Raw genomic sequence first — 27,650 nt, forward strand, 5'->3', positions numbered from 1 at the left:
GAAACATTTGATCAACTGGGTCGGTACAGACACCGCTGCAGACTGTTTTGTGCAAGGGATTAGAAGTCATCAGGTATTTTATGACGTTTCCACTGGATCAGAGGATCACATTTTCCCTTTCCTACTGAGTGGTTATTGAAAGTGAGTGAGCTGGAAATATTGTGTAAATACTTTGAGGAACTATTGTCATTCTCAATTGATTCTAAAAACAGACTTTGAACATGCTGTTTGAGGTGAAGGGAAAATGACTTTGATAAGCTCCACAGCTAATTTGTGGTGGTGAGTTAAGACGATCAGAAATACCATCAGACATCCCCAAATGGGCACATTTTAGAGGCCTACATTTGCGTGCTGGCTATGTAAATCAAATCCAATTTATTTATATAGCCCTTCTTACATCAGCTGATATCTCAAAGTGCTGTACAGACACCCAGCCTAAAACCCCAAACAGCTAGCAATGCAGGTGTAGAAGCACGGTGGCTAGGAAAAACTCCCTAGAAAGGCCAAAACCTAGGAAGAAACCTAGAGAGGAACCAGGCTATGAGGGGTGGCCAATCCTCTTCTGGCTGTGCCGGGTGGAGATTATAACAGAACATGGCCAAGATGTTCAAATGTTCATAAATGACCAGCGTGGTCAAATAATAATAATCACAGTAGTTGTTGAGGGTGCAGCAAGTCAGCACCTCAGGAGTAAATCTCAGTTGGCTTTTCATAGCCGATCATTGAGAGTATCTCTACCGCTCCTGCTGTCTCTAGGGAGTTGAAAACAGCGGGTCTGGGACAGGTAGCACTTCCGGTGAACAGGTCAGAGTTCCATAGCCGCAGGCAGAACAGTTAAAACTGGAGCAGCAGCATGGCCAGGTGGACTGGGGACAGCAAGGAGTCCTCATGCCAGGTAGTCCTGAGGCATGGTCCTAGGGCTCAGGTCCTCAGAGAGAGAAAGAAAGAGAATTATAGAGCGCATACTTAAATTCACACAGGACACCAGATAAGACAAGAGAAGTACTCCAGAAAAAAAAACTGACCCTACCCTAACTGACCCTAACACATAAACTACTGCAGCATAAATACTGGAGGTTGAGACAGGAGGGGTCAGGAGACACTCGTCCTTCTATATGTGTAATCAGGTGTGCGTCTTTCCTCAACATTGATAGGAGCGTTTCAAACACAAGACGATGAATAAATTGATAACTCGTAAATGAAATAAACAAACTTGTTTCTCACAAATGTAGCATAGGTTGTCCTGCAAAACACATGTCCACTCTGACAATGAGAACAAATGTCTGTAATAATAATGATGATATATTGTATGCATTAACAGAAATTACTGTAGCGAAACAAACTTTGCAGATTAGAAATGATGGGAATAAATGGTAAATGTAGGCTAAGATTAGTGATGTATGTAATGGGGACTTGATAGACATCACAAACAATGCACACAATGACTACCCACGAAATGGCGGGAGAGAGCGAATTCTGGAGAGAGACGTGCCTTGTGCATCTGAGCCACAATCCCCTTATTCTTGGACTGAGGCAACCTCGTGGCCTCCTCAATGGATTAGTCCTCTGAGACAGCGCAAATCACACCGGTGTCTCGTGTGCCATGGAGGGGGGAAAAAAACAACTATTTGCGACTGCTCGACAAAAGAAAATCTGCTTTTCAATACAGACCCTTTTTGTAATACAGTAAATTCCATATAAGGCACCAAGACCTTGTGAACGTTGCACAGTATACCCTTAATCTTGTAATAAATCAAATCTAGTGATGCGTAACTTGACATTTCTGCCATCCTTTGTGACATTGTGAGAGGATAACCAACCTTCCAATTAATAGCAATGCGTTTCTTAGCCACTATAAATTCTAAGTTACACAGTTTCTTCTGAAAAGTCGCCAATATCAACATTTCCAAGCAAACATAAACAGGGAGAATCTGTAGACATGCTGAGAAAAAAATAACACGTTCTTTGCCAGAATTCAGCCATCCTTCATGATCACAACATATCATGCAAATACTGTATGTCCCCTTTTTTGTGTTTTACACTTCCAGCAGAGGAACAACATTTCTGAGTGCCTGATATTCCGTTTCATTGGCATATAGGATGGTCGATAAGATGATAAGATTACACTGCGCTAATTTGTCTGAGATGACATGAACATGACGGGGCATTCAAACACATCCGTATGCATTCATCATCAATGTTGTGTACTGACTGCACCATGACAGTGAAGTCTGTAGAGTTGTTTTATACCTTGTAGGTGTGACAAGTAGGGAATCAAATCCAATTTTATGGGTCAAATGCGCCCGACTACAACAGCGAAATGTTTGCTTACAAGGCCTTTATCCAACAGTGCAGATTCAAGAAAATACACACACAAACAATTAAGAGATAAGAATAACAAGTAATTAAAGAGCAGCAGTAAATAGCAATAGCGAGGCTATATACAGGGGGTACCGGTACAGAGTCAATGTGCGGGGGCAGCGGTGTCAAGGTAATTGAGGTAATATGTACATGTAGGTAGAGTTATTAAAGTGACTATGCATAGATAATAACAGAGTAGTAGTGGTGTAAAAGGGGGGTGCAATGCAAATAGTCTGGGTAGCCATTTGATCAGCTGTTCAGGAGTCTTATGGCTTTGGGGTAGAAGCTGTTTAGAAGCCTTTTGATCCTAGACTTGGTGCTCCGGTACCGATTGCCGTGTGGTAGCAGAGAGAACAGTCTGACTAGGGTGGTTGGAGTCTTTGACAATTTTGACACCACCTGGTATAGAGGTCCTGGATGGCAGGAAGCTTGGCCCAAGTGATGTACTGGGCCATACGCACTACCCTCTAGTGCCTTGAGGTCGGAGGACGAGCAGTTGCCATACCAGGCAGTGATGTAACCCGTCAGGATGCTCTCGATGGTGCAGCTGTCAAACCTTTTGAGGATCTGAGGACCCATGCCAAATTAGCTACGGAGCTAGTTCATTCTCTTCAGACAGAACTGAAGTGGAGAGGGGATGAAACACTAGCTACCATAACATGTCAGTTACACTACTAGCTCAGCACTGGGAATAAATCTTTTTTTTCTGTAAAGTCAAATATCAGTTACCTTGCCAGCTACATCAGTCAAATAAAGAGTAGCCAGTTTCTGCTTTGCTTGCTTTAACAACTCTGAGAAAAAGTGCAACACAGAGACAGCAGCACCGTGCTGGTCGGAAGCTTTGCCTTCACGCGACCTGTCCGCACGCTCTGTGGTGTCCACACAGTGGCTGAAACCGACAAACAGCCTAGCCGACTACTCTGAGGCGTCCACATGGTCCTAAAGTACACAGATGCAGCTTTTTTGTATCACAGTGCAATAATAAAAATGGGGGGGGTCAAAAATAAAATGTTGGGGGGGGGGTCATGTCCACCCCGTCCCCAGTGAAAGTTGCTCCCCTGATGCGTCCTCATGAGCACCACTGAAATTAGAAACATGTCTGTGCTCTGACAAGCCACCACTTCCTCCTCTGGCTATAATTTCAGTACCCACATTCTGTTACAGGAACACTGGTGTTATTGTTCGGGGAATACAAGCTAACTAGTAACCTTTGTACTCCATACACATCAACAGTGTAATATCCGGATGGAGTTAATAACAAGGAACATACAGTAGAATTACATGATACATTTTTTTTGTCACATGTGCCAAAAACAACAGGTGTAGGTAGACCTTACTGTGCAATGCTTACTTACGAGCCCCTGCAGTTTCGAAAAATATGGATAAGAATAAGAGATAAAAGTCACAAGTAATTAAAGAGCAGCAGTATAGAAAATAACAATATATACAGGGGGGTGCTGGTACAGAGTCAATGTGCGGGGGCACCGGTTAGTTGAGGTTGTATGTACCTGTAGGTAGAGTTAATTAAAGTGACAATGCATAGATGACAACAGAGTGGCAGTGGTGCAGAGGGGGGGGGGGGGTGCAATGCGAGTAGTCTGGGTAGCCATTTGACTAGATGTTCAGGAGTCTTATGGCTTGGGGGTAGACGCTGTTTAGAAGCCTCTTGGACCTAGACTTGGCTGGAGTCTATGACCATTTTTAGGGCCTTCCTCTGACACCGCCTGGTATAGAGGTCCTGGATGGCAGGAAGCTTGGCCCCAGTGATGTACTGGGCCGTTCGCACTACTCTCTGTAGTGCCTTGAGGTCGGAGGCCGAGCAGTTGCCATACCAGGCAGTGATGCAACCAGTCAGGATGCTCTCAATGGTGCAGCTGTACTACCTTTTGAGGACCCATGCCAAATCTTTTCAGTCTCCTGAGGGGGACACTCTGACACTGTCTTGGTGTGCTTGGACCATGTTAGTATGCTGGTGATGTGGACACCAAGGAACTTGAAGCTCTCAACTAGAGGTCGACCGATTTAATCGGAATGGCCGATTTAAAAAAAAATATATATATATATATATATTATTATTTAAAAAAAAAAAAAATTATTTTAAATTACTGCGATTTCAAGTTTTCTTAACAATCGGAAATTGGTATTTTTGGGCGCCGATTTGTAAATATATATATTTTTAAATTATTTTTTATACCTTTTTTTATTTAACTAGGCAAGTCGGTTAAGAACACATTCTTATTTTCAATGACGGCCTAGGAACGGTGGGTTAACTGCCTTGTTCAGGGGCAGAACGACAGATTTTCACCTTGTCAGCTCGGGGGATCCAATCTTGCAACCTTACACTAGTCCAACGCTCTAGCCACCTGATTACATTGCACTCCACGAGGAGACTGCCTGTTACGCGAATTCAGTAGAAGCCAAGGTAAGTTTAATGCTAGCTAGCAACTTATCTTTATAAAAAAACAATCAATCAATCATAATCACTAGTTATAACTACACATGGTTGATGATATTACTAGTTTATCTAGCGTGTCCTGCGTTGCATATAATCGATGCGGTGCGTATCGTTGCTCCAATGTGTACCTAACCATGAACACCAATGCCTTTCTTAAAATCAATACACAGAAGTATATATTTTTAAACCTGCATAGATATATATCTAAAAGAAATCCAGGTTAGCAGGCGATATTAACCAGGTGAAATTGTCACTTTTCTTGCGTTGATTGCACGCAGAGTCAGGGTATGGGCAACGGTTTGGGCAGCCTAGCTCATTGCGAACTAATTTTCCAGAAAGTTTACGTAATTATGACATAACATGGAAGGTTGTGCAATGTACCAATAATTTTTAGACTTAGGGATGCAACCCGTTAGATAAAATACCGAACGGTTCCGTATTTCGCTGAAATAATAAATGTTTTGTTTTCAAAATTAATGTTAGAATCCGGAAACTATAATGACCAAAGGCTCGTATTTCTGTGTGTTATTATACTATAATTAAGTATTTGATTTGATAGAGCAGTCTGACTGAGCGATGGTAGGCAGCAGCAGGCTCCTAAGCATTCATTCAAACAGCACTTTCGTGCGTTTTGCCAGCAGCTCTTCGTTGTGCGTCAAGCATTGCGCTGTTTATTACTTCAAGCCTATCAGCCTAATGGCTGGTGTAACCGATGTGAAATAGCTAGCTAGTTAGCGGTGGCACATATTGCAGTTTTCCTTCTCCAACACTTTGTTTTTGTATTATTTAAACCAAATTGAACATGTTTCATTATTTATTTGAGGCTAAATGGATTTTTATTGATTAATTATGTTAAAATAAGTGTTCATTCAGGATTGTTGTAATTGTCATTATTACAAAGACATTTTTTTTAAATCGGCCAATTTAATCGGTATCGGCTTTTTTTTGGTCCTCCAATAATCGGTATTGGCGTTGAAAAATCAAAATCGTTTACCTCTACTCTCAACCTGCTCCTCTGCAGCCCCTTCGATGAGAATGTGGGCGTGCTCGGTCCTCTTTTTCCTGTAGTCTACAATAATTTCCTTAGTTTTGGTTACGTTGAGGGATAGGTTGTTGTCCTGGCACCACACGGCCAAGTCTCTGATCTCCTCCCTATAGGCTTTCTCGTTGTTGTCTGTGATCAGACCTACCACTTGTGTCATCGGCAAACTTAATGATGGTGTTGGAGTCGTGCCTGGCCATGCAGTCATGAGTGAACAGGGAGTACAGGAGGGGACTGAGCACGCACCCCTGAGGGGCCCCTGTGTTGAGGATCAGCGTGGCGGATGTGTTGTTACCTACCCTTGCCACCTGGGGGCGGCTCGTCAGGAAGTCCAGTATCCAGTTGCAGAGGGAGGTGTTTAGTCCCAGTGTCCTTAGCTTATTGAGCTTATAGAGTTTTGAGGGCACTATGGTGTTGAACACTGAGCTGTATTCAATGAATCGCATTCTCACATAGGTGTTCCTTTTGTCCAGGTGGGAAAGGGCAGTGTGGAGTACAATAGAGACTGCATCATATGTATACATTGTAAGATGTTTATTGATAGGCAATGCATTTGGTACAGAGTATGATTTGACCAAGTGACAACCATGGTCTAACAAGCTCATCAAAACAATGTTTAAGAAGTTGGGCTATTGTATTAGTAGTTTGCTATATTGCCATAAAGGTATTGGTTTACATTCTAGCTAGTGCTCATCACTGACACAGACAATAGTTGCTTTCCTTGGCTCCCTACAAAAAGCTTTAGGGCCAATATTGGTTGTCTAATAGTCATTGGGGATACTTGTAAACATTACAGCTACGTCCTTCCAGCTGTTAGCTAGCTAGCTAACTGCATTTCGAGCTAGCTACTTACTACCTAACCTTTAGTCTTCAGATAATTAGGTTATCAGAAAAACAGCTGAATGGTAGCTAGCTAGCTAATTACATGTACTTTTGTGCTTGAAACAACTTTGGAACCAATTGTCCACAGTATCTAATTGTTACCTTTAGCTAGCTACCTGGCTAGCTAGTTGGCTTTATTGGTCCAGTGAGTAGGTTAGTCAGCCTCTAGCTTTGCCGGGTAAAAATCCAGTATAATTGCTAAACTAATTCATCTTTGATCATTCAATTTCGTTGCAGAAGTGGGAGGATGGAGAGTGGATGGTCCGTAACCTTGTCGTAGCTACCGTTCACTGTGCTGTGCTCCTTAGCGATTGGCAAAGCCACCCTTGACCCTGGCTGTTTGGTTTGTTCACAAATCGCAGATTGTGTCCTGTGCCATAGACTGTATAGGCTGTGCAAACCTAGGAAGGTGGAGATTAATCTATATTTATATGCGCCATACGTCGGTGTTAGGAGGGTGGAACTAAACAAGTATTTCCGCACTAGAACAGGATTTAGGTCGAAATAGTGGCGGTAACTTCCTCTGGACGGGGCATTTAACTAACTCGGTCACTGCCTGGCGGTATCATTCTCAAGGAAAGAGGAACTGGAAATCAATGAAGATCCAAGTCTCAATGTTGCTGTATTCTTTGGGAGGGATGAGGTAAGCAGAAATGCTTTTAGGGCATTATCATGAAGTAGCCTCTCAAGGTTAGGTAAAATATCTACTTAAGGAAGCAGATTTCCATGGTTGGAAGGAGAGTGCAGAGTGATATTGGATGTAGCAGAAACATTTTGCAACCCTGCATCTCATGTTACAGTTAGTTGTTGAACTTTGGATCCAGAAAATAATTGATTTATCATTTGTTTCATAGCTTGCTTTGAACAATACCTCAAGTGTGGTTGAAAACCAGAGTTTCAGTATGTGTGGGGTCCGGTCTATGAATCCAGATGGTCCCTGTGGAGCTTTATAAGGTTTTGTGTTTATCTGAGTCATATATTTTACGCTAGACTGGCTCATGACTCATATTTGTACAGTAGAACGTTGAATGGGAAACTCTCGGCACCAAATTACAGCAAGGCAGCATTTAGGAAGGGTGGTTAGGATAACTCCATCTATATCGACAATATTTAGGAAGGGTGGTTAGGATAACTCCATCTATATCGACAATGTTTAGGAAGGGTGGTTAGGATAACTCCATCTATATCGACAATGTTTAGGAAGGGTGGTTAGGATAACTCCATCTTTATCGACAATGTTTAGGAAGGGTGGTTAGGATAACTCCATCTATTTCGACAATATTTAGGAAGGGTGGTTAGGATAACTCCATCTATATCGACAATGTTTTTGGAGGTTTGTCTGACATCAGTTGGCTACAATTGCTGCAAAGAATTGCTGGCCACTGGCTAAATCAGTCAGCTGGAGCACATGCGGTGAATGTTGTGACAAATGCTTGTAGACTGTCTTAGGAGAATCTTAGAGGGCTTGTGTTGTGTGACTCTCAGCTAGTGGTGGGCAGGGAGCTAAGATTTAAGTCGGAGAACCCAGGTGGCGATCTCGTTAGCGTCAGCGCTTGTGATGAGTAATTCGGTTCCGGCTAACGAGACAGTGTTTTTAGCTTTTATGTTTATTGTTTTCCTCTGTTTTTTTGAGGGAGATGGGAATTAATCGCCAGGATCAAAATGACTATTTGACGAGCTCTTATGAGAGATGGCTTTCTTCTCTCCTGATAGAATGGGTTTGTAGGAAATGTCTAGAAGTGGGATGTGGATTTAAAGTCAATCATGTTCACGTAATAAGCCCAGTGGCATCGTAACCAAGCTTGCTTCCTATTGTCCAATCACAGAGGTTAAGGTCAGCGGCAGCCATATTTTCAGAATTTCACTCACTGACATGTTTTCATCTTATTTTCCACTTTCTAAAATGGACCCCCCTCTAAATTGTAGGATTCAACAAGTTGACCACTAGTCTATGGTCGTGCTCAATAAGCGTGGGTACTCTACTGTCTTCTAAATCTCAATTCCTCTCTTTTTATGATATATTCTCTGTATGTAACAAGTCTTCAGATATCCCTACGCCCAACCTTGTCTCCTTCAATTTGTATGTAGGTGGCCTTCCCCGTGTCAGCACGAGACAACCACTGATACATGTGACTAAGCACATTGTCAGCCTTCCCCGTGTCAGCACGAGACAACCACTGATACATGTGACTAAGCACATTGTCAGCCTTCCCGTGTCACATTCCCGTCAGCACGAGACAACCACTGATAAATGTGACTAAGCACATTGTCAGCCTTCCCCGTGTCAGCACGAGACAACCACTGATACATGTGACTAAGCACATTGTCAGCCTTCCCCGTGTCAGCACGAGACAACCACTGATACATGTGACTAAGCACATTGTCAGCCTTCCCCGTGTCAGCACGAGACAACCACTGATACATGTGACTAAGCACATTGTCAGCCTTCCCGTGTCAGCACGTGATACATGTGACAAGCACATTGTCAGACCACCACTGATACATGTGACTAAGCACATTGTCAGCCTTCAGCCGAGACAACCACTGATACATGTGACTAAGCACATTGTCAGCCTTCCCGTGTCAGCACGAGACAACCACTGATACATGTGACTAAGCACATTGTCAGCCTTCCCGTGTCAGCACGAGACAACCACTGATACATGACTAAGCACATTGTCAGCCTTCCCGCGTCAGCATGATACATGTGACTAAGCACATTGCCTTCCCGTCAGCACGAGACAACCACTGATACATGTGACTAAGCACATTGTCAGCCTTCCCCGTGTCAGCACGAGACAACCACTGATACATGTGACTAAGCACATTGTCAGCCTTCCCCGTGTCAGCACGAGGCAACCACTGATACATGTGACTAAGCACATTGTCAGCCTTCGCCCACTCCGTGAAATTCAATACCAACAAGAAACAGAGCACTTCTCGGGGATTCAAAAAAATATAATGCTGATTTAGGTCTAACTATTCTCTCTCATGGCTAGCATGGTAGCAAGGGGAATACCGTGTATGTTTATCTGTGGCAACTGAATGGAGCCACTGTGCCTTTTCACCAAAGTAGAATCAGACTGAGGTAAAGGGAGGGGGATAGGATCTGTTGAATTCAGTGATATTGGGAACAAGGACAGAGTGGCGCCGGCTGGACCTTCTTGGTGAAGCACAAAACTAAATTCCCAAATCCCCCGGAGACCATTCAATCGTTGGTTGGTACAGTGGTGCACTGTCTCAGCTGGAGTCAGAGAGTATGTGTGTACTGTAAGTGCATTGTGTGTGTGTGTGTGTGTGTGTGTGTGTGTGTGTGTGTGCATCTTACAGGAAAGGCTTCTTAGTAGTGCGAGACCTCATCAGCCTGACCTAGCTCCATAATGGAGTGGCTCCACCTATCTGGTCTGTTTGGATGCCTCCTGAACTTCTCTCTCGCCCCTCTTACTCCACACTGGGATTCAGCCTATTTATAGCATCGTACTGAATAATGAATCACCTGCAGTCAGGAGGCTGTTCCCTTCCTCCTTGCACACACACACACACACACACACACACACACACACACACACACACACACACACACACACACACACACACAGATGCAAATCACACACCTGCTACCCAAAGCCACGCACATATACACTTTAAAACACACCTGCTACCTACAAGCACACACACACACACACACAGATAGTAGGCACACACTGACACACCTGTGTCCACAAGGACTTGTGGCAAGATAAACGCTATCAATGCCAAAGATGAGAAGGGGACAAAAAACTCTCTCCTCGAGAGAACGTTAGGTACCAGACGTTTCCCAGAGCTGACGACATGCCTCAAACAACACGATCTCATTCGATATTAGCTGTGGGAATGATTCAGACATGTCAGTAAGGCAAGGCAACACGAATGCTACAGAATGTGTGGCTTTCATTGTGTCCTTGGTCAGACACTAACTGGACCTCCTCCCTCTCCTTCCCTCCAGGCGCTGGATGTGGACCGCAGCGTGCTGTACAAGATGAAGAAGTCCGTTAAGGCCATCTACACCTCGGGTCTGGGTGAGTCCGAAAGGTTAACACTCATTTGCAGTCACAACACCATAGCGCTCCCATCTGATGAAAGGTCAGAGTTCAGAGCCACCTGTGACGGTCATCACGGGAACTCGATAAGCTAGTCCATGTACCTGGTCGCCGCGGTGGGGTGTGTGGGCCAGGGTATGACAGGGTTTAGGGTCGGTGTGTTTTTCGGTCAAATGAGGGGAGAGGATGACCTCCGTTTGAAGATTTATGGCCCTGCCGTAACTCCATATGTTCTCCAAATGCACGGTATGGAGAAGAGAACAGCAACGCTGACTCCCTCTGTCAATGCTTACTACGGTAGGGTTTAAACTGAGGAATCCATATCTACTGGAAGATGGCCACGGGGAGACTGGCTTAATTAGTGTGTGCTTGTTTTGGGTGGGTTGCAAGTGTGTGTGTGTGTGTGTGTGTGTGTGTGCACGGAGCTCATCAGCATACTCTCTGGCTGGCTGTGACAGTGTGGGTTGTTTCCAGCGCCTTGTCTTTGGGCTGTGTGACAGGGTCCTGCTGAGAGCGTATGGAACGATTTTCTCTCTCTTTGCTGAGCTGGGCCTTTTTTGGGAACACTGCTACCTCTGTTCAAGGGGGGACAGCTGTCTACCCCAGACCTTGGAGGAACAGGTGTACCAGGGAACACCCTTTGTGTGAGTACTTGTGAGTGTACGGGGGCAAAAGGGGGACAGTGTTGCGCTCTTCCCCACTACACTATGTTCTAATGGAGTTCCAAGCACTCATTTCATCTCCTTCCTCTCTTCCCGGTATCCTGAGACAGTGCCTTTGTGTCACTAAACAACATTGCAGGCGTGTGTGTGTGTGTGTGTGTGTACAGTATGTGTGTGTGTGTGTGTGTGTGTGTGTGTGTGTACAGTATGTGTGGATGCCTCTGGTGGGCATTTTGACTCTTTTACCAGTTGGTTACTAGGCAACATGCATAATTTGCTGTGGTATCACCGTCAATGGAAGGATTTTCATAACTGGTCGAATTCATGTTGTTGGCTGAATCCTTTCCAAAATAAGGGGCTTAAATTCTTTACAACCACATTAAGCGTTTTAAGCACTTTCAATAAGAGGCTTTATGGACCTCTTAACACTGACAATCTTAATTGTTACTTCGACAACAGAATATTCAGTACAGAAAACACACTATAGATTCGTCTTGTTTCTGACATTCGTTTTGTTGACAAAGGCAAGTTAGAGATTCAAATTGTATGTAAATTTGATGGCTTTGCTAGCGTGTAAACGTAGCTGGGAAATTGGAGATTAAAATGTAATATACATTTGATGGCTTTGCTTGCGTGTCAATGCAGCTAGCAGCTCGTGATTGTGATTTAGATTACTATTCCCCTAAGGTGCCAGTAGAATCCATTGCCCCTTCGAGAAACGTAGTAACTACATAGACGTACAGTAATAGGTTTCGATAACATACATTTTTTTTGTGCTTATTGTCACATACAAGGTGCAGAGAAATGTTTTACAGTGTCGGCCATAGTAGTACGGCACCCCTGGAGTAACTTAGGGTTAAGTGCCTTAATCAAGGGCACATCGACAGATTTTTCACCTTGTCGGCTCGGGTATTTGAATCCCCAACCTTTCGGTCACTGGCCAAGTGCTTTAACTGATAGGCTACCTGATTTGAGTGGCGTTGGAGGCCCGATGTAAATCTGAGTCCTGGTGACGTGAGAGATGAGTCTCTCCTGAAGGCTTTTAGTCTGTGATCCTCACAGATAAACCTCTACTACTGGTTAACCTCAGGCCTCAGAAAACAAAATCGTCAAGACCTCAGCACCCAGGTTTATTACACCCCTGCCAGCTCTGCTCAGCTGTCAGACGTTTGACAGCCATGTCGGAGACCTGTGGGTAATGTTAGGGCTACAGGGGTGTGTCGTATTCAGTAACTCTGGACTTATTGTCAGTACGACCTTTTCAAGTAGTCTTGTTCATTTCATGAGACAGACGTGTCAAGAATGCCGTGGAAACATCGAAGTAGTTCTACTCCTCTGGTCATTGACGTTAAGGACCGTTGTGAATTAAGAGATGTTCTGAAGTCATCGTTCACATTTTAGATTTGAAACGGTCCTTGACATTCCACTATCGTGTTCTTTCACGTTGTGGATCACCCCTTGTCGTCATTCATCTGGACAGGCCCTTTCTGAATGTACCCTCAGTCAGAAGAGGAACAGAGGTTGATTGATTACATAAGAGGAGAACTTGGTGACCTTCCAGTCTTCCTGAGAATGAGTGCTGTGAATTAAGACTCTTTTGATTTAGCGGAGCTGTGGGAGTCAATTTTCTGGCCCTTCTGTGTAGCAAAGACTTCTGTAAGTTCCAATATGAATAGTGAAAGAATGTGTTGCCGGGCTTGTTAGCATTAGTGCGAAAGTTGGCTCCAATGCTAACTATAATATTTAGCGCTTGTTTCAGGCTCTGCATAGAACAGAAGGTGCCCTTAGGCATAGAACCTAACCCAGTCCCTCCAGGATTCCGTGCTCCAATTTTTTTTAGCAAAATCAACAATTCTCCGCATATTATGCAAGGGCTTGTAAATTTGACGAATCCCTGCATTAAAACAGTCAAATCATTGCAATATTTTAGCCTAAAAATTGACCCACTACTGCAGTACAAAAAGAGGGCTCGCAATTTCAACCAATCACTGCACATTTTACATCAAAATATGGTTCAAACAAGCCACACGTCAACAAACTTTTTCCCTTGTCAGCGTATTTTCATCACAAACTGGACAAAATTATTGCAAAAGTCAGAATTGCTGCAGCAAAATCAAGGATCTTTGTCGCAAATATCACAAAAAATCCTGGAGGGATTGTTGACCTTGACCATTAAGAAGAATGTAAATGTAAGACATTTCAACAGCTCGTCATCATTGTCAGTGAGATTCTGTGTTTCGTATTTTCCAGTCAGGGGGTCTATGCAACTTTTGAGTCTGTGCTGCTTAGTATTCTGCTTAGTATTCTAATGTGGGCTAGAGGCGCTGAACTGAACCTAAGACATCTCACCCAGGTTCCCTTCCCTACCCACAATCTTAGTCAGTCGCCTTGGCTTCACTCTCCTTTGAAATATTCATCCGTGACAGTTGGTGCGAATTGGGAGAAATCTCTCTCTGCTCTGTCGCTCTTTCAATCTGTGCTGCTGCCTGCCCTCCTTTGCTTTGGCATGCTGCTTTCTGAGAGAACTATTCTTGTCCATTCGACAACATGGCTGGCTTCTCATAACCACGACCTTCACATGCCCAGGTGTGTAATGTTATTCCATACGCAAAGTTCATGTCTCGAAGACTCTTGCTCCAGACTCATGCCATTTGGACGTTGTGTTAACTTTTGACCTGACCAGGCCCTCCAGCAATAATGACGTGCTGTTTTATCTCGGGCCTCCCTCTGGCTCTCCATCACTTCCTCTCTCCTTTCTCACACTCAGGTAAAAAGGCTAGCTTTTGAGAAGATGACAGCTATGTTGTCCAAATGGACAGTATTTGATTTTGTTTTTCTCAGAAAGCAGCATCCCAGAGATTCTGACCTGTTACAGTTGATTTGAGGAGCCTCTCTTGCTGGTCTTGAAGAGTCAATCAGGCAGGCAGTCAATCCGGCAGGCAGTCAACCAGGTTGGCAGTCGGTCAGTGGCAGTCGAGCAGAGAAGATGATGCGCGCATCCTTCACCATGGACACAGCCATCCTCCTGGAGGACAGAGACCCAGTGGAGAGCCCGGTCAGACTGACCGAACTGGAGCGGAACGTCCAAAAGAACTCATGTTGTCATTCCCCTTGCGGTCTTGCTTTTTCCCCCCATCACAAGCCACACACACACTTTATCGCCAAGCTGCCAGGTAACGGAGGGAATTAGGCTTCCAGAAGCACTAATGGAACTATACTGTGAATGGATGTGCCTGAACTGCAGGTAGAGGCCACTGAGAGCCACAGAAACAGCAGGACTGTCATAATGTCCATTTTACTCCTCTGTCCTCTCCCACTGAGCTCTCCCCTAGCGACCATCCCTCTCCCCTCCAATTGGTGGTCCTCTGGGTAAACCTTAACACCCTTTTCACAATTTGGCCGTTAAGTCCAGCAGTATTTATTCAGCCTCCGTGGACAGTGTGGTCCTAAGCTGGAAATAGATGGGGATGTGGACATAGAGTTTTGTCCGTGCTGAAACCTCCAGCAAAGTAAGCTTGTGATTGACCAGCCCTAGAGAGAGAGAGAGAGAGAGTTTGGGTTGAGGAAACAGAAGCTAGGCTACTATCTGTTGATTAAACAAAGATCTGTCTGGTGGAGCGGACAATGCTGGAATAACAACACCCCACCACTCTCTATGCTGTTAGATTATCCACAGCAGGGGACGTCTGTGTGTGTGTTACGTTTGTTCTTGCAGATCTACAGTTGGTTTGTTCTGTGTGTTTTTGTATGCGTTGAGTTGCCAAAGAACTGTGTCTCTGCCTGTGTGTGGATTTTCAAAGGGCTTTCAATGGGTGAATTGTGTCACCTTCTCCCTCCTTTTCAAGATTCCCATAAAACAAGGGGGCCACCATTTCCTGGGGGCCTGCCACAGACAGGAACCCAAGTCATTCCCTCGATTCATCCACAACAGCAGAAGCCAGCCCTCCATGTCATGTCATCACTGACTATCCCTGGCTGTGACGGAAAGAGACGAGAGACAGCGTAGGAATGCACTGGGGAGGGTGGCACACACACTCAGACACACAGTACACTGACGTGTCTGTCTGCTGGGGTTGCATTACAGTAAACAGGAGACTAGCCTTGTGGGCTTTACGCCGGGTGTTTTCTGTCATGGGTGGATAGTTGAGGCACCGAGAGGCCCTGATCTCAGGTGCCACTATGAAAAAACAAAAGCCCAGGCAGTGCCCGCTGGCGACAACACAGGCCAGGGCGACCCACAACAAAGCAGCTGGGTTTGCTGCCTAAACAGTCTGCGTGTGTTTGAACGTGTGCTGTCGCGTCAGCCACCTGTGGCCAGAGGTGAGCAAGGGCAAATAAAACAGCAACCCATGGGGTATTCAACGGTAGGTCCCATTCAGGTAACTTGACTAGATTGTGTGTTCTCTAAAAGCAGGAAAAATGTCCTTCAGTAGACAATTTGACTTTGGGATTAGGGTTTAAAAGCCTTTTTAAAAATTTTAATCAAGGACTTTCAACTCGCTCGTTAAATCTATGCCTATGAGCTCAGAGGACTCCAAATACAGTGCTTGTCGTTCATGTTTATCTTGCGGTAGGATTTTTTTAATCTGCTGGTTCTAGACATGATTCATCCACCTTGATCTTATTGCCTCACCATAAGAGTTGCTTGTAAGTTCTTCAATTTCACGTGTGAACACGTTAAAGGTTGGACGTGTGTGTGACAGTCTGTCTGGACAGATGCTGTGCGATAATGTGTTCCGCTGAGTCATTCTCTGGGGGCAGATGCCTTGGGGTGTCGATACTCGCACTCCTCCGCATCTCTCTCTCTTTCGCTCGCTCTGTCTCTCTCGCTCTGTCTCTCTCGCTCTGTCTCTCTCGCTCTGTCTCTCTCGCTCTGTCTCTCTCACCTCAAAAAGCACAAGAAAGAGGATTTCAACACTCACCTTCTCCGATTGTTCTGAAATCATTTCTGTAGTTGAAAACAGATAAGATTTAGTGTTCCTGCAACATTATTTTGTTGAAATATAATTTGATCTCTGTGAAATGTAGCTAATTGATTGCATCTACATTGGCCATTTTTAAATGATAACATTCAAGAAATATAGTACTTAACTTCAGATTTGGACCCGAAACAATTCTAAACAATGAGTAAGACATGAGGATTCCTACAGCGAGTATACAGCGAGTATACCGCATCGCTTCTCTGTGTGACAAGTAGTATAGAGGTATGGCTCAGAGTATTTTTTTTCTTCTTCTTCATTCTATGTAATGCATTCTCAGTGAATTTGGTTTTACCAAATTACCAGGTTAGATGGCGATGCTGACTATTAGATGGCGATGCTCCTGTTATTGGTTGGATTTGTGCCACAAATGCTAAAATGTTTGCATTTGAAACAGTGGCCAGGTAAACAAAACCAAAGCATAGGTTGCTGTCGTACCTTTTCAGTAGACTGCTTACAGGATAAGGAAAGCCATATGTAATTTTGTAATTTGGGTGAACGTTCCCTTTAACAAATCACCTAATAGTAGGAACAGCACCGTCTAGTGGTCAGAACCTGGTAATATCAGGATGTAGGACATAAACCTAAACAACTTCAAGGACTACTTTCTCTGAACAGGGGACAACACCCACCAAATTCACTGAGAAAACATTACATAGGATAAAGAAACAATATTCAGAGCCGCAGCTCCGTACTACTTGTAAAAAAAAAAACGTCTCAATTTAATTCAAAGGGCTTTATTGGCATGGGAAACATTTCTTTACGTTGCCAAAGCAGGTGAAATGGACAAGAAACCAAAGGGAAATAATCAAAAATGAATAGTAAACATTAAGACATCTCTCTCTGTCTCTATCAATTCAATTCAAGGGGCTGTAATGGCATGGGAAACATATGTTGACATTTCCATAGCAAGTGAAGTAGATAATATACAAAAGTGAAATAAAAAATAACAATTAACAGTAAACATTACACTTACGGAAGTTCCAAAAGAATAAAGACATTACAAATGTCATTGTTTATATACAGTGTTGTAACGATGTACAAATGGTTCATGTACAAAAGGTAAAATAAATAAGCATAAATATGGGTTGTATTTACAATGGTGTTTGTTCTTCACTGGTTGACCTTTTTCTTGTGGCAACAGGTCACAAATCTTGCTGCTGTGATGTCACCCTGTGGTATTTCAGTAAGAGGTGCGCAACTGGCTGCAGGGAAGTCAGGCGCAGGAGAGCAGAACTGGGTAACAACCCCTTGCAGTTTAATGAGGCAAAACAAACCCAGAACAACAAAATACGGGTTGAAATAACCCTTCGCAGCCCAGTCTGAAGTGCACAAACACTTTACGATAAACAATTCTACACACCAACATGGAAGGAACCGAGGGTTATATGTACATCAAGTAATGAAGGAATGGAAACCAGGTGTGCGGGAAAACAAGACAAAACAAATTGAAAATGAAAGGTGGATCGGCGATGGCTAGAACACTGGTGATGTCGACCGCCAAATGCTGCCCGAACAAGGAGAGGAACCGACTTCGCCTGAAGTTGTGACAGTACTCCCCCCAGCTGCGCGCCAACCCCAGCCTCTGGGGCGACCCGGCGGCATCCCATGTCTCCTCTGCGAGCCGGAACAAGTTGTCCACCGCAGGAGCCTCGGTCTGACTCTGATGCGAAGGAGCCAGAACCGGCTGATACCCCAGTACGCAATGGAAGGGATAAGGTTAGTGGAGTGGCGAAGCGAAGCGAGTTCTGGGCCATCTCTGCCCAGGGCACGAATGCCACCCACTCCCCCGACCGGTCCTGGCAATAAGACCGCAGAAACCTACCCACATCCTGGTTAACTCTCTCCACCTGCCTGTTACTCTCAGGGTGAAAACCTGTGACGCTACATGAACGCTCTCCAGATGCTGGACGTGAACTGGGGACCTCGGTCAGGCACTATTTCCTCAGGCACCACGTAGTGCCGGAAGACGTGAGTGAACAAGGTCTCCGTAGTCTCTAGGGCCGTAGGGAGACCAGGCAGAGGAAGGAGATGGCAGGACTTGGAGAAACGGTCCACAACGACCAGGATCGTGGTGTTACCCTGTGATGGGGAGATCTGTGAGAAAATCTATCGACAGGTGAGACCATAGCAGTTGTGGAACGGGTAAGGGGTGTAACTTACCTCTGGGCAGGTGCCTAGGAGCCTTACACTGGGCCCACGCCGAGCAGGAGGAAACATAAACACTCATGTCCTTGGCCAAGGTGGACCACCAGTACCTCTCACTCAAACAGCGCACTGTCCGACCGATACCTGGATGACCAGAGGAGGGTGACGTGTGAGCCCAATAGATCAGCCAGTCACGGACAGCAGATGGAACGTGCAGACGGAACATACAGACGTCCAGCGGGACACTGGAGAGGAGTGAGCTCTGCACGTAACGCCTGCTCAATGTCCGCGTCCAGCTCCCACACTACCGGCGCCACCAGGCAGGAGGCCTGGAGTATGGGGGTGGAATCCATGGGCCGCTCTTCTGTGTCATACAGCCGGGACAATGCGTCTGCCTTGACATTCTGGGAACCTGGTGTGTACGAAAGGGTGAAACAAAACGAGTAAAAAACATGGCCCACCTTGCCTGGCGAGGATTGTCTCCTCGCTGCCCGGATGTATTCCAGATTGCGGTGGTCAGTCCAGATGAGAAAAGGGTGTTTAGCCCCCTCAAGCTAATGTCCCCACGCCTTCAGAGCCTTGATGACAGCCAACAGCTTCTGGTCCGCCACGTCGTAGTTACGCTCCGCCGGGCTGAGCTTCCTCGAAGGCACAGGGGCGGAGCTTCGGTGGCGTACCCAAGCACTGAGCGAGCACGGCTCCTATCCCAGCCTCGGACGCGTCCACCTCCACTGTGAACGCCAAAGAGTGATCCGTATGGGCCAGCACGGGAGCCGAGGTAAACGGGGCCCTTAGGTGAACAAAAGCCCTGTCCGCCTCAGCCGACCACTGCAACCGAACCGGACCCCCCTTCATCAGTGAGGTAATGGGAGCCGCTACCTGACCAAAACCCCGGATAAACCTCCGGTAGTAGTTGGCAAACCCTAGAAAACGCTGCACCTCCATTATCGTGGTGAGAGTCGGCCAATTACACACGGCTGAAATGCGGTCACTCCATCTCCACCCCTGAGGTGTAAATGCGGTATCCTAGGAAGGAGACGGACTGCTGGAAGAATAGGCATTTCTCAGCCTTGACATACAGGTCATGCTCCAACAGTCGACCAAGCACCAAGGACACATGCTCGGCGCGTGCAGGGGAGTATATCAGAATGTCATCGATATACACCACTACACCTTGCCCGTGCAGGTCCCTGAAAATCTCGTCCACAAAGGCTTGGGAGACTGACGGAGCATTCATCAACCCGTACGGCATGACGAGGTACTCATAATGCCCTGAGGTGGTACTGAACGCTGTCTTCCACTCGTCTCCCTCCCGGATATGCACCAGGTTGTAAGCGCTCCTGAGATCTAGTTTTGTGAAGAAGCGTGTCCTGTGCATTGACTCAATCGCTGTGGCTATGGGAGGTAGCGGGTAACTACTTCACAGTGATCTGGTTAAGAGCTCCATAGTTAATACAATGGCGCAGACCCCCCCCCCCCCCCCCTTCACAAAAAAATGTACTCGAGGAGGCGGGTGAAGTAGAGGACCGAATGTACCCCCTGACGCAGGGATTCGGAGAAATATGTTTCAATGCCACCATTTCTGCCTGTGACGGGATACACGTGACTCCTGGGAAGTGCGGCGTCTACCAGGAAATTTATCACACAATCCCCCTGACGATGGGGTGGTAATCGAGTTGGCTTTTTGGATATTCCAAATCTGAATATTCGGGGGGAATGCGCACGGTGGAGACCTGGTCTGGACTTTCCACTGTAGTAGCACCAACGGAAACACCAAAACACCTCCCGAGCACTCTTGCGACCACCCCTTGAGAGCCCTCCGCTGCCATGAAACAGTGGGGTCATGACAGGCTAACCAGGGTAGGCCTAGGACCATGGGAAATGCAGGAGATTCAATGAGAAAGAGACTGATTCTCTCCTTGTGACCCACCCCCCCCTGCGTCACTTTGCCCAGGGGAGCGGTGGCCTTCCTAATCAACCCTGACCCTAATGGTCGACTGTCTAAGGCGTGAACTGGGAAGGGAATAGCCACTGGAACAATGGGGATCCCTAAACTATGGGGGAATCATCTGGCTATGAAATTCCCAGCCGCGCCTGAATCGACGAGCGCCTTATGCTGGGAATGCAAGGAAAATTCAGGAAAAGTAGCGTATAAAAACAGGTGTGCATCAGAGGGCTCTGGGTGAGAATGGTGCCGGCTCACCTGGGGTGGCGCCAGAGTGCCCTGCCTGCTGCCTAGACCCCCTGAGGAACCAACCCAGCCTGACCGGCAGTGTGACCTCTGCGGCCACACATGGTGCACGTGAAGGCACCTCCTCCGGTCTCCCTGAGCGCAGCACCTCCCAGCTCCATGGGCATCGGAGCGGCAGTCCTGGAGGATGGAACCGACAGATCCCGCTCTGGACGGAAGCGGCGGGTGAAATCCTCAACGTGGCCCACTCCAGGGCTTTCCCCGAGAGGCACGAGATGAGCGGACACCCTCTCACGGCCCGAAGGAGCCGGGTGGACGGTTGCCAGGTATAGATCCAGCTGCAGCAGGAAACCCTGGCAGCATGCAGCTGTCCTATCGTACTCCCGGGGAAGGACGAGACAAATCCCACTGGGACCGGGTGAAGGGGGGGCGAGTAGTGGAGACCCCTGTTGTGCTGGTGGAGGCGCTGGAGGAACGGTCTCTCCCAACGGTCCATGGTTTGGATGACGCGGTCCGTGGCGGAGCCGAGATGGATTGAGCATCACCGCGTGCTCCCGGACACGCTCCTCGACCCCTATATCAGGGGCACCTGTTCCTGCTGACTCCATATTCACGGTGTGGAATTCTGTAAGCGGTGCGTAACTGGCTGCAGGGAAGTCAGGTGCAGGAGAGCAGAAATGGGTAACAACCGGAGCAGTCTAATGATGCAAAACAAACTGCACCCAGAACAACAAAATATGGGTTGAAATAACCCGTCACAAACTATAAAGGGCAATGGGTTCTATAACTGATTCAAGCATTGTTTTAGCCAGATCCTAATTGGTATGTTGAATTTTATGTTCCTTTTAATGGTATAGAATGCCATTCTTGCCTTGTCTCTCAGATCGTTCACATCTTTGTGGAAGTTACATGTGGCGCTTAGGATTAGGCCAAGGTATGTATTTGTTTTTGTGTGCTCTAGGGCAAAGGTGTCTAGATGGAATTTGTGGTTGTGGTGACTGGACCTTTTTTGGAACACCTTCACAGGTCTTGCAGAATCTGTGCAGAAGATCTAGTTGCTGCTGTAGGCCCTCCTTGGTGACAGAAGCACCAGATCATCAGCAACAGTAGATATTTGACTTCAGATTCTAGTTTGGTGAGGCCGGGTGCTGCATACTTTTCTAGTGCCCTCGCCAATTCGTTGATATATCTGTTGAAGAGGGTGGGGCTTAAGCTGCATCCCTGTCTCACCCCCACGGCCCTGTGGGAAGAAATGTGTGTGTTTCTTTGCCTATTTTAACCTCACACTTGTTGTTTGTGTACATGGATTTTATAATGTAGTATGTTTTACCCCCAACACCCCTTTCCATCAATTTGTATAGCAGACCCTCATGCCAAATTTAGTCGAAGGCTTTTTTGAAATCAACAAAGCATGAGAAGACTTTGCCTTTGTTTTGGTTTGTTTGTTTGTCAATTAGGGTGCGCAGGGTGAATACGGGGTCTGTCGCACGATAATTTGGTAAAAAGCCAATTTGACATTTCCTCAGTACATTTTTTTTCACTCAGGAAATGTACAAGTCTGCTGTTAATGATAATGCAGAGGATTTTCCCAAGGTTGCTGTTGACGCATATCCCACGGTAGTTATTGGGGTCAAATTTGTCTCCACTTTTGTGGATTGGGGTGATCAGTCCTTGGTTCCAAATATTGGTGAAGATGCTAGAGCTAAGGATGATGTTAGAGTTTTAGTATAGCCAATTGGAATTTGTTGTCTGTATATTTGATCATTTCATTGAGGATACCATCAACACCACAGGCCTTTTTGGGTGGGAGAGATTTTTATTTTGTCCTGTATTTCATTCAAGGTAATTGGAGAATCCAGTGGGTTCTGGTAGTCTTTAATAGTTGATTCAAAGATTTTGTACTTGATCATGTATATGTTTTTGCTGTTTGTTCTTTTTTATAGAGCCAAAAAGATTGGAGAAGTGGTTTACCCAATCATCTCCATTTTGGATAGATAATTCTTTGTTTTCCAATTTTCCCAGAAGTGGTTAGTCTACGGATTCTTCAATTACATGCTGATTTCTGACGTGCTGTTCCTTTTTCCGTAGTGTATTTCGGTATTGTTTTAGTGATTCACCATAGTTCTCGAGGGAAGGTCTCTGGGTTGTCATGGCAACTCTCCCTGCACCCAACCAGTGCCTCAAATCCCAGTGTTCCTCTCCACCTCTGGTTTATTAGCTGTGAGCAGCACTTAATGAAGTGTGGGTCTGAGGCTAGGTGACATCTGTCAGGCCTGCTTTATGGACTTCCCTTTTGTTGCTTGAAGTGGTGCTGCTGGGTTTGATTAGTTGAATTGCCAACTTCCTGACACACACACACACACACACACACACGCGCGCGCACGGGTGGCATCTCTCTCTCTTAGGTTTTATTTTTTATTTTTATTTTTTATACCACAGCCATATGTATTAGCTTTAGCCTTAGTTTTAGAAGCAACCTAACTGTAACATGTACATTTTAGTCATTTAGCTAGCATATTAGGTTCTTTTGAAGTTGTGGGAACATACGTTTTTGTTTTCCTTATTGCTTCTGGGAATGAAGCCTTGAGATGTATTTTTTTTACACCTTTTTTCTCCTCAATTTCATGATATCCAATTGGTAGCTAGTCTTGTCCCATCGCTGCAACTCCCATATGGACTCAGGAGAGGCGAAGGTCGAGAGCCATGCGTCCTCCGAAACACGACCCTGCCAAGCCTGCTTCTTGACACACTGATCGCCTAACCCGGAAGCCAACCCACACCAATGTGTCGGAGGAAACGCCGTACAACTGGGGACCATGTCAGCAAGCATGCGGCTGTCCCACCACAAGGAGTCGCTAGAGCGCGATGGGACAAGGACATCCCGGCCGGCCAAACCCTCCCCTTACCAGGACGACACTGGGCCAATTGTGCACTGCCTCATGGGTCTCCTGTTCGCGGTCAGTTGTATCAAACCCGGGTCTGTCGTGATGCAATGCCTTAGACCGCTGCGCCACTCGGGAGGCCTTGGAAGTGAGATCTTCACCTGTTCTGGGAACAACAATGTTTAGATTGCAAGGAGAGTTAAGGTTCTGAGAACGTTTTTTTTAATGGTTCCCTGAAAGTACATTTTTGGGTTTTAATGTTCTGAGATTGCAATGTTTTTCAACTCTTACAAAACTGTGCATTTTTGTAAATTCAAACAGACCCTATTTCAAAGGAAACAAGCATTCATTAAGATCACACTTAACAAGATGGAGGATAGAGTTTTGTTGACGCTGAGAACGGATGAATGTTTTTAAATGACATTCTTAGTACAGAAATTCACACAGAAGAACGTTGTTTCTTAACGTTCTCTGAATAATTGTAGAAAATTACTTTTAAATAGAACCTTAAGAAAACCTGTAGGAAACATTATGGGAAGGTTGTATGCAAAATAACCATAGGACAAACACGCTCTTAAAAAAAAAAAGAAAGCTACATTTGGTTCTCAGAACGTTATGTGCTAGCTGGGTTCGAATAAGGAAGTGCAAACTGTAACCAGTGACACTGTCAGTTTTGTCTATAGACTCCCAAAGTCAAATGAATGGCAAACTTTCATGAGTAATTCTTCTTTCATCTCATTGTACGAGAGAGTTTGTGATGCTCCCTCTGCACAATTGAACCCAGACAGTGTAACCATAGTTCCCTTTTAACTGGGTGACGCCAGTCTCTCGCTCTTCCTCTTTCAAGGCCCTTTGTTTTTCTCATCCCCGCCACATGGCCGCTGCTCTGAAGTCACTCCAGTGTGACGACACAGGCTGTGTCCCAAATGGGACCCTGTTCCTTATATAGTGCACTACTTTTGACCCATCCCCATTTGGGATGCAGACACCGTCTTCTCCAACTCTCTCCCTGTCCCATTGTGTCCTTGTTTCCCAAAAACAATGCCAGAGAGATGGGGGATATGGAATTCCACACACACTGCACTGTGCACTCTAACCAAGGCCCCTATTTATTATTCATTGATTGCCATGTAAGGATCAGAAAAAGTGTGCGTGTGCACGTGGTCCGTGTGTATGTCTATCAGTGGTGTAAAGTACTTCAGTACAGACCCCCAAAAAACCTACTTCAGTAGTACTTTAAAGTATCTGTACTTGACTATTTTTATAACTTTTACTTCCTAAAGAAAATCATGTACTTTTTACTTTGTACATTTTCCCTGACACCCAAAAGTATTTTGGATGCTTAGCAGGACTGGAAAAGGGTTCACTCACATATCCCTGGTCATCCTGACTGCCTCTGATCTGGTGGAAGCAGACATGCTTCGTTTATAAATTATGTTGGAGTGTGCCCCTGGCTATCCGTACATTTTTTTACATTTAAATAACAGTTTGCTTTATATAAGGAATTTGATACTTAAGTATATTTTAAACCAAATACTTTTAGACTTTTACTCAAGTAGTATTTTACTGGGTGACTTTCACTGTAACTTGAGTCATTTTCTATTAAGGTATCGTTACTTTTACTCAAGTATTACAATTGGGTACTTTTTCCACCACTGATGTCCATACCCGAAGGACAGAGTGATTGTTAATATGCACACTGGCTTGGTGCTGGCAGAGTGATTGTTAATATGCACACTGGCTTGGTGCTGGCAGAGTGATTGTTAATATGCACACTGGCTTGGTGCTGGCAGAGGGATTGTTAATATGCACACTGGCTTGGTGCTGGCAGAGGGATTGTTAATATGCACACTGGCTTGGTGCTGGCAGAGGGATTGTTAATATGCACACTGGCTTGGTGCTGGCAGAGGGATTGTTAATATGCACACTGGCTTGGTGCTGGCAGAGGGATTGTTAATATGCACACTGGCTTGGTGCTGGCAGAGGGATTGTTAATATGCACACTGGCTTGGTGCTGGCAGAGGGATTGTTAATATGCACACTGGCTTGGTGCTGGCAGAGGGATTGTTAATATGCACACTGGCTTGGTGCTGGCAGAGTGATTGTTAATATGCACACTGGCTTGGTGCTGCCGTGTTCATCCCTTCTTTCTCTCCTCTTCTTCCAGCCCATGTGGAGAATGAGGAGCAGTACACCCAGGCTCTGGAGAAGTTTGGGGAGAACTGTGTCTACAGGGACGACCCCGACCTGGGTTCTGCCTTCCTCAAGTTCTCGGTCTTCACCAAGGAGCTCACCGCCCTCTTCAAAAACCTGGTGAGAGGAAAGACTGAGATGAACCCCGTTTTGTTCTATTATGCACCTTCAAACTAATTATTTGTTCTGAATGAGGAAAAGTCTACCAGCTTTAGGAATTTAGAATGAAATAAGTGTTTTGCGGCTGCCGAGAATCAAAGCCAGGAAATTAGCCATTCCATCTTCTGACTCCAACATGGCAACCTAGTTCCATACCTGGCAACCCACCTGGTCAGTTCTTGAGACGACACATATTAAATCAACAGTGAATCCGCTCTCTGTGTAAATTGACATTGTTCTTGTGGTGAGGCAAAATCCTCTAGAATGACTCTGTCAGGTGTTTCTAATAAAGCTTGGGGGTTGTTTAAATCTATATTGGGATTCAAAATGGGGTCTCTGTAAATTGGATCCAGCAGGTATTTGGTCTTCAAGTAGCACTTTGGACGTTGTGATGGAAAACTGATCTACCCCAAAGGCCTCCGATTCCCGATAACATTCTGACCCCAGAGTATACGCACACAATTAGAGCAGGATGGAAATCTCTCCATGTCCCTAGGGTAGGAATTCCACACGCACACACATGCCTTTTATTCCACAGCAGATCCAGTGCCTTCAGAAAGTACACTACTTAACCAAAAGTGTGTGGACACCTGCTCATTGAACATCTCATTCCAAAATCATGGCCATTAATATGGAGTTGGTCCCCCCTTTTGCTGCTACAACAGCCTCCACTCTTCTGAGAAGACTTTCCACTGGATGTTGGAACATTGCTGCGGGGACTTGCTTCCATTCAGCCACAACCATTAGTGAGGTCGGGCAAGGTTGGGCGATTAGGCCTGGCTCGCAGTCTGTGTTCCAATTCATCCCAAAGTTGTTCGATGGGGTTGAGGTCAGGGCTCTGTGCAGGCCAGTCAAGTTCTTCCAAACCAATCTCGACAAACCATTTCTGTATGGACCTCGCTTTGTGCACGGGGGAATTGTCATGCTGAAACAGGAAAGGGCCTTCCCCAAATTGTTGCCACAAAGTTGGAAGCACAGAATCATCTAGAATGTCATTGTATGCTGTAGCGTTAAGATTTCCCTTCACTGGTACTAAGGGGCCTAGTCCGAACCATGGAAAAACAGCCCCTGACCATTATTCCTCCTCCACCAACCTTTACAGTTGGTACTATGCTTTGGGGCAGGTAGTGTTCTCCTGTCATCAACCAAACACAGATTCGTCCGTCAGAGTGCCAGATGGTGAAGCATGATTCCTCACTCCAGAGAATGCGTTTCCACTGTTCCAGAGTCCAATGGCAGCGAGCTTTACACCACTCCAGCCGGCGCTTGTGTGCGGCTGCTTGGCCATGTAAACCCATTTCATGAAGCTCCCGACAAACCGTTTTTGTACTGACGTTGATTCCAGAGGTAGTTTGGAATTCGATGAGCGTTGCTACCGAGGACTGAGTTTTACACGCTTCAGCACTCGGGGGCCATTTGTGTGAGCTTGTGTGGTCTACCATTTCGTGGCTGAGCCGTTGTTGCTCCTAGACATTTCCACTTCACAAAAACAGCACTTACAGTTGACCGGAACAGCTCGAGCAGGTCAGATACTTGACGAACTGACATCCTATGACGGTGCCACGTTGAAACTCAGAGTTCTTCAGTAAGGCCATTCTACTGCCAATGTTTGTCTAT

General features: G+C 45.7%; 1 protein-coding gene across 5 annotated transcripts in view; it reads left to right on the top strand.

The window, feature by feature from the left end:
• Positions 1 to 27,650, top strand: part of asap2a (ArfGAP with SH3 domain, ankyrin repeat and PH domain 2a) — a 100,322-nt gene that overhangs the window by 22,133 nt on the left and 50,539 nt on the right. For all 5 annotated transcript variants that reach the window (XM_065025632.1, XM_065025631.1, XM_029675062.2 and 2 more), the window contains exons 2-3: positions 10,726 to 10,798; positions 25,849 to 25,994. In XM_065025632.1, the coding sequence (XP_064881704.1) occupies positions 10,726 to 10,798; positions 25,849 to 25,994 (219 nt within the window). The remainder of the gene's footprint in view (positions 1 to 10,725; positions 10,799 to 25,848; positions 25,995 to 27,650) is intronic.

The sequence above is a fragment of the Oncorhynchus nerka genome, linkage group LG12 (assembly GCF_034236695.1).
Source record: "Oncorhynchus nerka isolate Pitt River linkage group LG12, Oner_Uvic_2.0, whole genome shotgun sequence".
NCBI lineage: Eukaryota > Metazoa > Chordata > Actinopteri > Salmoniformes > Salmonidae > Oncorhynchus > Oncorhynchus nerka.